Source organism: Mesoplodon densirostris, chromosome X (genome assembly GCF_025265405.1).
Source record: "Mesoplodon densirostris isolate mMesDen1 chromosome X, mMesDen1 primary haplotype, whole genome shotgun sequence".
NCBI classification, from domain to species: domain Eukaryota; kingdom Metazoa; phylum Chordata; class Mammalia; order Artiodactyla; family Ziphiidae; genus Mesoplodon; species Mesoplodon densirostris.
The window spans coordinates 3,257,588-3,271,954 of NC_082681.1; the positions used below are offsets into that span (position 1 = coordinate 3,257,588).

The window sequence follows — 14,367 nt, forward strand, 5'->3', positions numbered from 1 at the left end:
GACGGCGACGGCGGCGGCGGCGGCGGCGGCGGCGCTCTCCGCGCCGGAAGAGGGCGTGAAAACCGGCGCGGCCGTGTGCGTGCGCACTGCAGGACCACGCCCCCTCCCGGGACTTCGCGCCCCGCCGAACTCTCGCGATAGCGGCATCTGCGAGTCGGAACCTGCGGCATTTCTCACTTTCCATTATGGCGCTGAAGGTGGTGACGGCCGCGGGCGGCGCTGTGAAGGCAGTGCTCAGGCCGGCCCTCCTCTGCCGTCCTTGGGAGGTGAGAAGCAGGAGCGGGCCACGGGAACAGCCGCGGCGCTCGCTGAGGGGTACTTGCACCTCGCCAGGGTTAGGCCGGTGGCCGCCGCTCTCGAAGCGCCCTGGGGCCCGATTGGCTGCGGGTCCCGTGAGGGGAGGGGAGAGTGCTGCGGGCCAGGGTTGATTGGCCACCTTCGCTGTCAGTGAAGGGGTAAGCCAAAGTTGATTCTGGTCTGGCTTCTCAGGGGTCTGCATCTTGTGGCGGGGGAGCTCCCGACGGGCGGGGAGAGTGGACCCCGGGGGGGAATGTCACCTCCCTAGTGTCCTTGTGGGAACCCCCCCCAAGGCGGTCACGTGGCTGGCCCGCCTTGCTCTTGCCCTCTTGGGAATCGGTTCCTGGCCGCCCTTCCTCTTCAAGTTTCCCTTTTGTGGACCGCTTTGCCACCTCTCCCAGTAGAGGTGGCGAATCGGACTTCGCCGGTGCCCCAGAGCCTCCCCTACCCCACCCCCCACCGCAGGCGCCTGGAATGGGAAGGAGCTAGGATTCTTGAAGCTGGCGGGTTGGGAGGCCGCGAGGGCTTTGCTTCCGTTGTTCTCTGTTTAGGATCTTGGTTATTCAGGTCTGATTCCTCTCTCTTGACACGCTTGAATGAGGATAATTTAGTCCTTGGGTGGGTTGGAAGCCATCTGAAGCGTCATCGAGTCAGGACTGGCCTTGAGGGACGAGAGGTCTGACCTCTCTGGGCTTCAATTTCTCCTCAGTCGCAAAGGATCCACCCAACTCTGACCTTCCAGAACTCTGTGACTTTGCTGACACTACTTGTGGACATGTCTTCGGCCATGCTACCCCCCTCTGATCCCTGGGGAAGACTGCCCTGTAACAGCTTCTGGTTTATGAAATTATGTTTAAAATGCTGACTTCTCCCACTTGCTCACCAGAGGCTTTCCAGAGGTCCCTGGCAGCTAAGCTCTTGTAGGATCTTGGTGGGGACATCTATCTCCTCCCTGACTTCCCCTGTGTGTGTGCTTGTGTCCATATTGGGGCAGGGATGGGGGGGCAGTGAAAGGTTGCTAGGTGGGCAATGCCTTGCCCTGAGACTGGTTGTCCTGGGTATGGGAACCTTTAGAGATGAAGCCCAGATCTTTGGTCCCACTAATTGGGACCTCGTGGGAAAACATGCAGCCACCATTGGTACTTGATCCAACAGAAACATGCTGAAGAGAGAAACCTCACTAAAATGTGGATCATGGGAGCCCTTAGGCTGGGACACGTACCATTCTGGACTCCTTTCTGTGGCACTATCAAAGGACGAGGGTAACAGCCCACCTTCCTGCTTGATGAACAAGCTGGACAGCGATGCATATATCCCATCCTGCCTCATACTGGGCTCCTTTGATAGGTAGCTTCACAGAACCTTTGTAACCTCCTGAAGGAAGGTGCCTGAATACGTCTAGAGCGAGGTCAGGGAAGTCACTATCCTGAGAGCTCTCCGGGTCTTTGGCCAAAGCTGGATGGAACATCTAGCATTGGGACCAGGTGAGAGAGGTTCAGCCCTGGTGGTAGTGATGGGGTCCAGGGTCTGGTGGGGTGTGGTTGCGCAGATGCAGAGCCAGGCCTGGTGTGAGCGCTGGCTCGCCGGCACGGCCAGGTTACCTGCCAGGTGCCAGTAGACCTCACAGGGCTGAAACCCAGGAGGAGTTACTGCTCAGGGCTGTAGGGGTCAGCCCATCATCCCCTCACTGGCCAGCAGCCTTGAACACTGGCCTGAGGTGCTGGTGGGATAAAGGGGGGGGGGGCGTATGCTTTTGCATAGCCCTGTGTGCCCTTCTAGTGACTGAACAGCTTGCATACCTCTTCTTGCTTAACGTTTCCAGCAGTCAGATAAAGTAGGCTCCTCTATTCTGTGGATTTCAGGTAAGGGTGGGAAGCTCAGCAATGTTAAGCTGTTTGCCACCAAGAGTAGTAGATGGAGGATTTGGACCGAGATCTCCTTAGCCTCAAAGCCCGTCATATCTTCCTTCATTTTCTGATATGCTCATTCATTCAGTAAATGTTTTTTGTGTCCCAGCTCTGGACCAGGCATTCTGCTCGGTCTTGGGGTGACAGTAGGGGATCAGACAGACATGGAGTCCACTCTCAGGGGCTTAGGGGTTGGAGAGGGAGCACAGCAGCGATAACCTAGGGAGATTGTGGTTGAGGGGAAGGGAGTGGGGTGGGTAGGGCTTTGGGAGCCCGGGGGGACCAACAGCTCAGCAGCCTTAGGGCATCAGGGAAGGCTTCCTGGAGGAAAGGCAGTCTCAGTACAAACACCATCCACAAGTTTGTATTGAGAGCCTACAGATAAGATGAATCCAGATACTGACAGTTGCTAGAAGGAAAACAGAAAAGCCCCAAGTATGCGTCAGGCTGCAGACCCGGGAGCCCCATGGATCAGCAGAAACCCCCAGGGCCTCTTGTCCTATTAGTCACCCCCTTCCTAACCCTGTGCTGCCAGAGCTCTGTGCAAGTGGGAGCCTTGTGAATACCAGCCAGGGAGACCCAGATGGGGCGGTCAGCCTCTGCTTTGAGCTTTCTAGACTTCTAGCAGGAAGGCATGGCTCTTTGGAAAATGGCCACAGTGACTGCCATTGGCTGGAACGATCTGCTGCTGCCCCAGCAGGCAAGTGGCAGGGCATTCCCAAGCGATAAGGAGGACCTTGGCCCTGCCCCTGTCTCTGGATTGAAGGGCACCCAGGTGGGGCACAACAGGGAGGAAAGTGTGTGGGCCTGTAGCCCTGCTGCGGTGGGAGCTGGGACATGGGCTGCTTCTTCCAGGAAAGTGTGGGGACTCCAGATAGGTCACTCTGAGCACCTGTCCCATTTGGCTCTGGTGGCTTTTGCTCTGAAGCTGTCAGGCGTGGCACCGATGTGACCAAGTGCGGCTGTTTCAAGTTGGGGGGTGGGGACATCTGTCATCCATGTAGGCCACAAAGCAGTTTTGCAATCCTTCATGAAAACCTTCTGCAAGATTGGCATCTGCTATTCTGCTGAAAATGGTTGCATTTTTAGATTTCCGATTCCAGAGGGCCGTTCCCCACTGTGCCAGCAGTGCTTGTCTCTGGGTGGACGGGGGCTGGGGGCTATCTTCTTCCTTCTGAGCTTCGAGTTCTGTCCATATGCTGCTTTTGTAGTAAGAAAACATGATTTTAAAAATGATGTAAATGATGGTCGTTGTGGCCCAGTGGTTTATCACAATTTCCCTATTGTACTACATTTGGCGTGCCAACTTTTCCAAGTTACAGGAAATCACTGAGCAGGAATAATTGGCTGAAGAAGACCAGAAACAACAAAAGGTGGGGAGGGGGATGTAAACATTTTTTAAAAAACTGACCAGGGACCTGAAGGAGGTGTAAAGGGTTGTAACGACCCTCCGCGGTGCTCCGACGGGCCGGTCTGTGTGCTGCTGTGCGCTAGACAGTGGTGCACCGGTGAGGTGCAGGGCCTGTCTGGGCGTGGTGGGGACGCTTGCCTTCCCTGCCAGGAGCTTGGCTGGCCCTTGCCAAATTGGCTTTCTGGGCTAGACAGCAACCACTGGCATCTGGGTTCTCTTTGCCAGGTTCTAGGTGCCCATGAAGCCCCCTGGAGGAGCTTCTCAGTAAGTACCCACCCGAGTGTGTGCATGCACGTGCGTGTGTTGATGTTCAAGTGTGCCCGTCTGTGTGTGCAGAGGCATGTGTGTACAGGCACATGCAGTTGCATTCACAGGCAGGCGTGGGTGCAGAGGTGTGTGTGTGCGTGTGCACACGTGTGTGTCGTGCCTCTGGGCTCCCTGCCCTTCTGTGTCTCTCCCCCTGAGGTGCAGTCTCCAGAGCTCGCCCACCCCTTCTCCCCTGAACCGTGCTAGACAGCGCCCCAGGGAAACAGCCCCATTCCCCAGCAAAGCTTGTTCCTCCAACCTTGGCTGATCTGTGTCTTCTTCCTTCCTGTCCCGCCTCTAGCAACAAACAATTGTGAGTGTTCTTCTCATCTGCCTGTTAGGTTGGGGCTTTTAGTTGCTTTGGGATTGACCCGAGTCCAGGCGGGGACGGGGCCTGTTTCTGCTGTTGTCCTCGTGACCCAGGAGTGTCCCCCGCCGTGAGCAGCCCTGTCTGGGGTGGGTGGGGCAGGGTGTAGGGGTGTGGTACCCCAAGCTGGCGCCTCCCAGTGGGCCTTCCTGCTGGGTCAGTGCTGGAGGGACGAAGGGAACTGAAGGCCTCCCCGTCCTTCTAGCCCCCGTCGGCTAAGTATGGTGGGCGGCACACGGTCACCATGATCCCAGGGGACGGCATCGGGCCAGAACTCATGTTGCACGTCAAGTCTGTGTTCAGGTACAGAGCCCCTGGGCCCAGCCAGGGGGACCCTGAGAACTTTGTGACAAGAGGGGCAGTGAGCCAGTGGTGGGAGGCCTTTTGTCCCAGTGTCTGCGATCCTACCAGGCTGGCCCGAGCACGGGGAGGGTGGAACCGGGCCCACTAACAGCGTTGTGGAGTGTAAGTGCACGCCTGTCAGCTGGCGCAGGTGGGCTCAGTCTCCCCTCAGCCAGAGCCAGGGCAGGGTGGGCAGCAGCAGGGGAGAGGCCTCTGCACCCAGTGGTCCAGGCAGGCTTCCCGGACGGAGGCCTGGGGCCGCCGCCCTGACCCTGCTCTGCCCCAGGCATGCGTGTGTGCCTGTGGACTTCGAAGAGGTGCATGTGAGCTCCAATGCCGACGAGGAGGACATCCGAAACGCCATCATGGCCATCCGGCGGAACCGCGTGGCCCTGAAGGGTGAGCTCGGGGGCCAGGATGGGGCACCGCACGTGATTCCTTTCACCTCCAAGCTGACACTTGTCCCTGCGGCCCCATTGATGCTGCGATTCTGAGATCTCAGTGGCACTAGGCTCTGCGGGAGCCCGTCCGGGGATGGGCTCCCTTCCACCCGCTTCTTCCCTCCTGAGGCAGCCCTCTCTGCTGGAGTCAGCTTTGACCCTCAGAGTCTTTCTTCACAAACCAGGTGTCACAGAGATGCAGTTCTAACCCTCTGCCTGCTGTGTTGGTTCCAGTTGGCACAGCGGTGGATGTTACCGATGGGAGCTTTACCCTTTCTGAGTTTGCCTTGGTTTGATCCAGGTCCTTAAACGGTTTCCATCACTCATTCTGCAAACTTTAGAGCATTACCTGCTCTGTGTGAGGAGTGAGTGAGCAGAGATGAACCCGGCTAGAGCCCCAGGCCGTGCAGTCACGGGGGTGGGGGGGCAGCCATGTCAACTACAGGGTGCCCAAGGCACTCTGGGTGAAGGAAGTCCAGGCAGGGTGTGAGTTGGAGGGCCGGCGGCCCTGGGGGCCCTGAGAAAGCCCTTCTCTACTTGGCACCCTCTGACTGCCTTCTCTCAGCAGCTGCTGGCCCTCTGGGTGCCCTGGTCCCAGCCAAGGTGAAGCTGTGGTCTTTTCAAGGCAACCCCCACCTGCCTCTGAGCTGGAGCTCTTGTGCTTCATTGACGCAGGGCCTGACACTAACCCTGGCCAAGGTCCCCTTGCTGGTGCCAGCCTAGCCACCAGCCTGTTAGTAGGCAAGAGTGGTCACTTTCTGTCCAGCTAGACCCTGGCCTTGCCATTCCCCGCCCAGGGTCTAGCAAGACCTTCTGGCCAGATGCCAACCCCTGTTCATTCATTCATTCGTTCAGTATTTATTGAGTGCATGCTACATGCCAGGAGCCTATCAGTGAACCAAATGCACAGACACACGTGCCCCTCTGCCCCCATGGGGCTTACGCTGCAAGTTACGCTAGAGTGTTCCATGAAACACTTCTGCCGCCAGAAGCTGTTGTGTTCTTCTGTTGGAGTCACCCTCGGCACACATCCCCTGGGTCAGAAAGGGGAATATGGTGGTACAGCTGAGCCTGGGGCACCCTCTCCAGCCTGCTGGTCTTGTTTCTGTCCTGCAGGCAATATTGAAACAAACCATAACCTGCCGCCATCCCACAAATCCCGAAACAACATCCTTCGGTGAGAGCCAGGTGCACGGGGTGGGGGCTTGGCGGGGGGCGGGTAGTGCCAGCAGAGAGACGTTGCACTTGCTGGCTGCTTCTCCCTCTGTGCCCCTAGCACCAGCCTGGACCTGTACGCCAACGTCATCCACTGTAAGAGCCTGCCGGGAGTGGTGACGCGGCACCGGGACATAGATATCCTCATCGTCCGGGAAAACACAGAGGGCGAGTATAGCAGCCTGGAGCATGAGGTGGGGGCGTGTTGCTGGGCATGAGCTCGGCTAGGGCGGTGGTCAGGAAGGCCATGCCCGAGGGGAACCTCGTGCTAGAGGGCAGGCTCAGACAGGATGTGGGTCTCTTTTCCCTCGTCCCCTTCTCAGAGTGTGGCAGGAGTGGTGGAGAGCCTGAAGATCATCACCGAGGCCAAGTCCCTGCGCATTGCTGAGTATGCCTTCAAACTGGCCCAGGAGAGTGGGCGCAAGAAAGTGACGGCTGTACACAAGGCCAACATCATGTATGCCCCCCACCTCGCCCCTTCGCGCTGCTGCCTGGGCCTGCTCTCTGGGACTCGGGGCCCAGGACTATGCCCTGTTGCCCGTTTCCCAGCTGTGGCCTCACCGCAGTGCTCACCTAGGGGAGGTGGAATGGGATTCTGCCCATCCTGCAGACGGCACTGGTTATGGTTTAGAACCCAGCCTTCTGTGGCATCTGCGCGCCCCGTCCCTCTAGCTGACGGTTGCAGTGGCCAAACTGGTGTCCTGCGTCCCCCTTAGGAAACTGGGCGATGGGCTCTTCCTCCAGTGCTGCAGGGCGGTGGCAGCCCGTTACCCCCAGATCACCTTCGAGAATATGATCGTGGACAACACCACCATGCAGGTAGTTAGGCTGCCATGCTGCGCGGCCCCTGCCCTGGGCTCCCGGGGCTGCCCATGCTCCAGGTGCTGGCTGTCCCCTCCTTGCCCCACAGCTGGTGTCCCGGCCCCAGCAGTTCGATGTCATGGTGATGCCCAATCTCTACGGCAACATCGTCAACAACGTCTGTGCGGGGTTGGTTGGGGGCCCTGGCCTCGTAGCTGGGGCCAACTACGGCCACGTGTATGCCGTGTTTGAGACGGTGAGTGCCACCGGCAGTGCCAGGGCCACTGGCTTTTGTGAACTATAGCTCACATACTTCTAGGTCACCCCCTGAAAGTGTACTATTTATTGGTTTCTAAGATACTCAGAGTTGTGCAACCATCCCCACTCTCTAATTCCAGAATGTTTTCATCACCCCCCAAAGAAATCTTGTACTTGTGGCTGTCACTCTCTGTTCCCCCTTCCCAGCCCCTGGCACCGAAGTCATCTGCTTTCTGTCTCTGGATTTGCCTGTTCTGGACACTTGACACAAATGCAGTCTACACTCGACGTTCTTGCGTTTCCCAGCCCCCTCCTTTTTGTCTCGCCTCTTCCAGGCTACAAGGAACACAGGCAAGAGTATCGCCAACAGGAACATCGCCAACCCCACAGCTACGCTGCTGGCAAGTTGCATGATGCTCGATCACCTCAAGTAAGTGGCTTCTCGATGCCGGGCCGTTGGCCCCCGGCCTGCACCCAAGGCCGCGAGGACCGAAGTCTGCCCTTCTTTCTCAGGCTCCACTCCTACGCCACCTCCATCCGCAAGGCCGTCTTGGCATCCATGGACAATGAAAATGTGAGGCTCCCCCGTCCCCCCCACCTGCCTCCTGTCCAACTCCCACCCCAGCCCGGGTTGAGCTGATAGGACGACTGAGGGGCTGGAAATGGTAACCCGGCACTTTGTGCTGCCCCCAAGGTGGGGGGTTGTACCAGGCAGAGTGGGCCTTTGGGGCGTTAGCTGGTATTTATTGCCCTCCTGGTGGCGCTTCCAGCCCCTGCAGGCCACGGGGCACTGTGGGCAGCCCTGGGCTGCCTGCAGGCTAGGGCACAGGTATTGGCCGAGCCCCGCTGTGTGCCCAAGCTTGCCCGTCTCCTGCAGATGCACACCCCAGACATCGGGGGCCAGGGCACCACGTCAGAAGCCATCCAGGACATCATCCGCCATATCCGCGTCATCAACGGCCGGGCCGTGGAGGCCTAGGCCGTCCCTGGGACTGGCTCGGCCCACCCTTTTAGATCCCCTTCGTGCCCCCAGCACCCTAATTGGCTCGGTGGGTGGACCCAGAATAAACCCACTTCTGCCCCAGCCCTTGGCCGCGTGCTTCTGTCACTCCAGGACGCTGGTGTTTCAGTCACACTTTATTAAGAAAACAGGCAGCACGCTTCCCATTCAGAGGGCCCTCTGTGAGGGTTGGGAGCAGAACGAATTCTGAAAGGCAGGCCTGGCCCTGGTATCTGTCTGCCCTGCTGAGGGCGAGGGCGGTGTGAGAAAGCTCGCACTCAGCAGGGTGGGTGGGGCGGAGCTGTCCTGCTTTCCCTGAAGGCACTGAGGGCTGGGGGTCAGGGGCAGCCAGGACCGCCCCAAGCTGCCCAAAGCACCAGCCGGGCCTAGGGATTGAGCCAAGGGTGCTGGAGGCAGTCGGCCGCGCTGGCCCGCTTTTCGGGGAGGTACTCCATCATGGGCAGCAGGAAGGCGCTGAACTGCGTGGCCTGCTCCAGGGGCCACTCGTACTTCTCCATGAGCACCTCGTACAGGCCCCAGTGCTTGAGGTTGTGGATGTGCCGCAGCTCTCCTGGGGGCAGGCCGGTGGGCCTTAGGTCAGGCTCCACCAGGGAGGACTCTGATCTGGGACCCCTTGCTCCCCCTATTTCAGAACCCAAGGTCCCTGCCCCGCCCCCTACATCCAGGTGGCCTGAGCCCGCTCGGCCCCACCTCTCCGGTTGAAGAACTCCCGGGAATAGCGGCCCGAGAGGGCAAAGGCCGGGGGGATGTCTCCCAGCAGCTCCACGATGTGGGCGATGTGGTCTGTGAATAGACAGGGGGCTGGGAGGAAGCCGGGCGGCCAGGAGACCCCGAGGCCGAGCCCAGGGCCTGCCTCCCCCTACCCTCGTCACGACTGTAGTCTTCTCCGGAGTGTGGCTCGAACAGGTAGTCGCCAGTGGCCAGCTCGAAGGCCTGGAAGGGGGAGAGGGTGAGGCTGCGGCCGGTGGGCCAGCTCTGGGCGGGGTAGCCCAAACGGATGTACCATGCACGCCGTGCTCCAGATGTCGGCCGGGGGCCCGTACTCGGCGCCAATCAGCACCTCCACGGCCCGGTACTGCCGCGTCTGGATGTCCTCGGTGAAGTGCTTGTGCTGCAGGCAAGGGGAGCCCTGGGGAGGAGCTGGGGCCATGGCTGGCCTCCCCTCACTGTCCCCCCTCTCGTCTCCCACCTCCTCTGGGCCGTGCACCCAAGGAGCACAGTGGGGCTCACTCTGAGCCTCAGCGTCCCCAGGTGTCCCGAGGGTCTGGCCAGACGACCTAAGGCTGAGGCTGCCCGCTTCCCTGTGGCCCCCCACCCCCTGCCGTGGGCCCAGCTCTGCTGACCAGGCGGGGCCGGTGCTGGTTTCGGCTCAGCCCTGGGACTGCGGCCTGAGGCAGACACGGGGAGGGGTCTGGTCAAGCGGGTTGCTCGGTGAGCCCTGGAGACGGGCCTGTGCCGCCTCCTTCATAGCAGGGTGCCCGCTCATACCACCCAGCAGGCGTTGCCCAGGTCTGCGATCTTGATCTTGATCTTGTCTGCATTTTGGGGCTCTAGGGGGTTCACCAGGAGGTTGGAGGCACCAAATGGTGCTGGGGAAGCAAGAGAAGGGAGAGAGACTGAGCTGGCCCGGCCCTGCCCTGCCCAGCCCCGCCCGCATGCTGCCTGCCGCTGCCTGACTTACTGCTGGGTGACAGGAGGCCCCCGGTCTCTCGTTGGTTGGATGAGCCTGAGAGGACGGAGCACGAGGCGGGGGAGAAGAGGGAGCCCGAGAAGCCTGAGGTCTGGGAGCTGGGGCTGAGGCTGCGGCTGCCCCCGGGGGCAGGGGAGGAGGAGGCCGGGGAGGGGCCGGCCCCGGCCCCCCCAGGGTGGCAGCCGGAAGAGGAGGTGGAGCCGCTGCCCCCCTCTAGTCTTGAGCCAGAGTCTGGGGAGACGGGCGGAGGTGGTGTGTGAGCAGATGCCGCTGCGGCACGTGCCAGGCGGCCCTGCGCCCCCCTGGCCCCTCACCCTCGGCCTGGGCCGCCGCCTCCATGGCCTCCAGCCTCTGCAGGTCCCGAAGCCGCTCCTCTAGCAGCCGCTTCTGCTGTTTCCGTTTGCGCCTCATCTTCTTCCTCTTGTTTTTGGACAGCTTACCGGTCTGCCGTTAGAGCCAGGGTCACTCCGGGGTGCCCGTCACCCATCCCCTGAGCAGCCCGAGCCTCTGCCCGTGGCCTGCGGGCCCGGGGGCTCCAGGGACACCAGACGTGGCACCGCCTCCTCACCCACCTCCTGTCTCCCCTCCTGCCCGCCACTCCCCAGAGCTTGAGGCTGGGGAGGAACCAGCAGGCCTGCCTGTGGGTGCCAGCCTCCCCTAGGGGCAGCTCCGGCCCCTCCCAGCCTCCGACGCAGTGTCCTTCCACTGAGGCGGGGGCGAGCCCAGCAGCCACCCAGGGCAGTTTGGGGCACGTGGCCCACTCTGCGTATCATCCGCATCCAGGCCACCCAGCCTCTTGGAAGTGCCACTGCAGGAGTGCTGGGGAGGGTGGAGAGGCAGGGAAGGGGTGGAACCAGAGAGGCTGAGGAAGGTGAGGCCGAGGAAGAGGGGTGCCCCCACTTACCAAGACCTCCTGGGGGGCAGTGCTGACTGGGGGGTGGGGCAGGCAGAGCATGGTGTGACAGAAAGGAACCGAGACTCAGGCAGGGGCTGAGGCCCACGGGCCCCGCCCCGCCCCACGCAGGCTCTTGGTACCTGTGGAACGGGATGGGGGCGGGGCCCCTGACTGCTGCCACTCCGTGGCCTCAGCAGCCAGGCGCCTGATGTAGGCATCACCCACACACAGCAGGATGTTTTCAGGCTTGATGTCTGTGTGGATAATCTTGCACTTGGTGTGGAGGTAGTCCAGGCCGTGCAGCACCTGGGGAGAGCCACTCCTGAATTCCTGCAGCCCTCCCCAGGCCGCCTCGCTGTGCTCTTCGTGCCGGACGCGTGATGCTCACCTGCCTCACAATGCTCTTCACGCAGGGCACGGGCAGGCCCTGGTAGTTGGACTTGATGATCCACTTGAGGAGCTGGTGGCCTAGGACCTCCAATACCATGCACACGTCTTGGGACGGGAGTGAAGGGCAGTCAGTGGGCAAGCAGCTGGGGCACAGGCCCTGCCCACCCTCAGCTGGGGCGGGGGAGCAACGAGCCTCAGGCAGTGCAGAGCTGGGTCTGGGAGGTCCCGGTATTGCTACCATCCCAGTGTCTTAGTGTCCCTGTCACTCTTAGGTGTGCCAGTTGGGACAGTACCTTCTGTGGTCACCCTAGGGAGAGGGCACTGGAGGAATAGACAGGTTTCTCAGCCCATCCCCAGTCCTATGCCCAAGTCTGCCCAAGAGCCTACGGACAGCCCCCTGAAAGGGAAGGCACTGCCACAGAGGTGGGCCCTCCCACTTGGGGGTAACCCAGCAGCACCCGTGGATAGCCAGTGCCAACCTGGTTATCCGCTCCCTGCCCCCCCCCACAGAAACACAAATCCCCATAGTGGTGATGGAGATATTTCACAGTGTCACTGGAAGGGATAAACCCCCATCGTGCAGATCAGCAAACTGAGGCCCTAGGAGCTGGGAAGGCATGAGCCAGCTGGCCCCTGCGCTGCCACACTGCTTGCTCAGCCTACAAAGGATACGGACTCCATTAACCCCTGAGATCCTGAAGTCGTCGATGAGCTGGACAATGGTTTCTCTTTTGGGGTCACTGGGGTCACTGTCTCGGACCTGGAGCAAAAGCCAAGGGGCCACAGACGGCTGCAACCTGCCCCTCGCCAGCTGCTCCCCGGGCGGCCCCTCCGGGGTGGGGGCCCCCCTCCCGCTCCAGCTGGGCCCCGCTGGAAGAAAGGCTGCCGGCCCGCCCTTGCCCGCTCCTCGGGTCCTCCCACTCCGCGGAGCCAGCTGGATCCTGCCCCTCCGGGAGCCCCGCCCCCCCCCCCTTGCGGAGCCCCGGCAGGCCTTGCACCCACATTGCCAGGCCCTGGGTGGCTCCTGGGGCGCTGTGAGTGGGTAGGGGAGGCGCCTCACACATTTCAGGAGCTTGATCTCATCCACAGCTGTCTCCGTGTAATGCCCTGCGCTCTTCACCACTTTGAGGGCCACGAAGCGCTTGCGCCTGTAACACCGAGACCTGTGTCGGCTGCCGGCACCGGCCAGACCCACGGGGCCATCACCATGGCCTCAACGGTGCCCGAGGGCAGGACCCCAGCTGGCGTTGGGCCTCGGGGGGTGGAGGGGGCACTCACTGGATGTCCCAGCAGAGCCAGACGGTGGAGAAGTGGCCCCAGCCGAGCTTGCGCACCACGTGGTACCGCCCATTAAACAGGTCCCCGATCTTCACTGGGTAGTAGCCACCTGGGGAAGGGAGCCCGTAGGGCGCGGTGGGGATGTTGCCTTCCCCGTGCCCTGGGACAGCCCGGCCCCCGCCGGCCCCCTGGCCCACGTGGGCCGGCCCTGGCCCCCTCCTCCCAGGCGGCGCCGAGGCCAGGCCTCACCCTTGCAATAGTCCTTGGGATCCTCCTGCTCCTCGTCGTCGGAGCCCAGCAGCCCCTGCAGTATCCGTGGCGCCGGCACGGCGGGGGCCAGTTCAGAGCCTGAGGACTCAGGCCCACAGGAGGCCTGTGAGCTGTGGGTGGGGTGGGCGGGCGGTGAGCGCGCGAGGCGCCAGGGGCCCCGGGCGCCCAGGCCGAGCCCTACCTGCTGCTGCTGCCACTGTCCCCGCCGCCGCCCACCGCGCTGGTGCTCATTCTGGCAGCGCTGCCCGCGGCTCCGGCGCCCCGGGCGGCTGCTCCTGTGGGGCCCAGCCTCGGCCTGCGCATTTATAGCCTCGGCCGGCCGCTGATCTCACCCGCCTTTATAAATAGCCTCCCAGCTGCTCGGCTGTGGGCAAGGTATGCAGCGGGGAGGGGGCGGCGACAGCGGCCTTGGAGGGCCCAGCCCCCAGGACGAGCCCCCCCGCCCCCCCAGGGCTGGCAGAGGGCACCACTCCACGGACACGGTGTGACACATCCTCCACAGTGAGCTCCCTCGCACCCCAGGGCCAAGGGGGACACCCACACTGGGATGTGATGACCCGGGCCCCAGGCTAAGCCCCTGCACCTCAGGGCTGGCAAGAGGGGACCGTTGAGTGGGCATGTGGCGGTGACCTGGTCCTCAGACTGAATCTCTGTACTCCAGAGCCCGCTGATGGGGACAGCCACACAAGGGCACTGCAGGCAAGGCAGGCCGGGCTTTCACCCCTTCTCACATGCCCTAGGGTGCCGGCGACACTCTGGGAACATTCTCTGGCTTCCTGCTTGGCCCCTGGGGGAGCCTTCCCAGAGGCGATCCCTGCCATTCCCGTGGGTACCTCATTCCCTGCCCACTCTCAGCTGGGTTCCCGCTTTTCCGATGGCTCCTTGATCCCCAAGACAGGCTGGAGCCCTCCTGTCCCTCAGTGTAGCATCGCTGGGGGCCCTGGTCAGGCAAAGTTCAGGGGCGTGAGCTGCGGGCAGCTCTTCCCACCAGAGGTGCCAGGCCTGAGTGACAGCCTGGTGACTGCCTGCCTGGGACTCTAGTGCTGCACGGTCTCTCCTGGCTCCCTGCGGCCCAGCCCTGCCTTGCTCACTGGCTCCAACACATGCACATGTCCACGTAGGAGACGTGGGGAGCTGTCCTTCCCGGCCCCGCCCTCGGGCCCTCAAGTGGGAAGCAAGTGGGCCCTCAAGTGGGAAGCAAGTAAGCCCACAGCTCTAGTGGGCTAGTGGCAGAGATGTCCGGGTCAGGCAGAGAGCCCTTGGAGCTTGTGACCTTGGGACCCCATCCAAGGGACCAGGAAGAAGAATCAGGTCCCCAGAAAGGGGGTGGGCGGGGAAGCCTCCAGGGAGGCAGCACGATGGGCTGGAGACCTCCGTGGCTGGCATGGGTGGGGAAGATGAGGGGAGGCCTTGGGTGGCCAAGGAGCCCCCCGAGCCTGTGGGCACTACTGTGGGGTTCCAGCAGAGACCAGTGGGCAC

General features: G+C 61.9%; 2 protein-coding genes across 5 annotated transcripts; one reads left to right on the forward strand and one right to left on the reverse strand.

The window, feature by feature from the left end:
- The first annotated feature begins 136 nt into the window (after positions 1 to 136).
- Positions 137 to 8,428, forward strand: IDH3G (isocitrate dehydrogenase (NAD(+)) 3 non-catalytic subunit gamma). 3 transcript variants are annotated; one of them, XM_060087482.1, is made up of 13 exons: positions 138 to 266; positions 3,841 to 3,879; positions 4,223 to 4,234; positions 4,494 to 4,591; positions 4,917 to 5,029; positions 6,187 to 6,247; positions 6,347 to 6,479; positions 6,609 to 6,742; positions 7,002 to 7,104; positions 7,196 to 7,342; positions 7,680 to 7,774; positions 7,858 to 7,918; positions 8,222 to 8,428. In XM_060087482.1, exons 1-13 carry the CDS (start codon positions 186 to 188, stop codon positions 8,321 to 8,323), a joined length of 1,179 nt encoding a protein of 392 aa, XP_059943465.1. In that variant the 5' UTR covers positions 138 to 185; the 3' UTR covers positions 8,324 to 8,428. The 3 variants fall into 3 exon arrangements, with proteins under 3 accessions (XP_059943467.1, XP_059943465.1, XP_059943466.1); XM_060087484.1 differs by lacking the exon at positions 7,196 to 7,342 and having other exon boundaries at positions 137 to 266; XM_060087483.1 differs by lacking the exon at positions 4,223 to 4,234.
- A 302-nt stretch (positions 8,429 to 8,730) lies between these two features.
- SRPK3 (SRSF protein kinase 3) lies at positions 8,731 to 13,143 on the reverse strand. 2 transcript variants are annotated; one of them, XM_060087479.1, is made up of 16 exons: positions 13,070 to 13,143; positions 12,868 to 12,998; positions 12,619 to 12,727; positions 12,401 to 12,488; positions 12,013 to 12,100; positions 11,339 to 11,445; positions 11,091 to 11,256; positions 10,960 to 10,985; positions 10,370 to 10,499; positions 10,239 to 10,286; positions 10,047 to 10,139; positions 9,854 to 9,954; positions 9,369 to 9,476; positions 9,229 to 9,298; positions 9,056 to 9,148; positions 8,731 to 8,915 (listed from the first exon to the last, which is right to left on the reverse strand). In XM_060087479.1, the coding sequence occupies exons 1-16, from the start codon at positions 13,117 to 13,119 to the stop codon at positions 8,731 to 8,733; spliced, it is 1,593 nt and encodes a 530-aa protein (XP_059943462.1). In that variant the 5' UTR covers positions 13,120 to 13,143. The 2 variants fall into 2 exon arrangements, with proteins under 2 accessions (XP_059943462.1, XP_059943461.1); XM_060087478.1 differs by having other exon boundaries at positions 10,047 to 10,286.
- Positions 13,144 to 14,367: the final 1,224 nt, after the last annotated feature.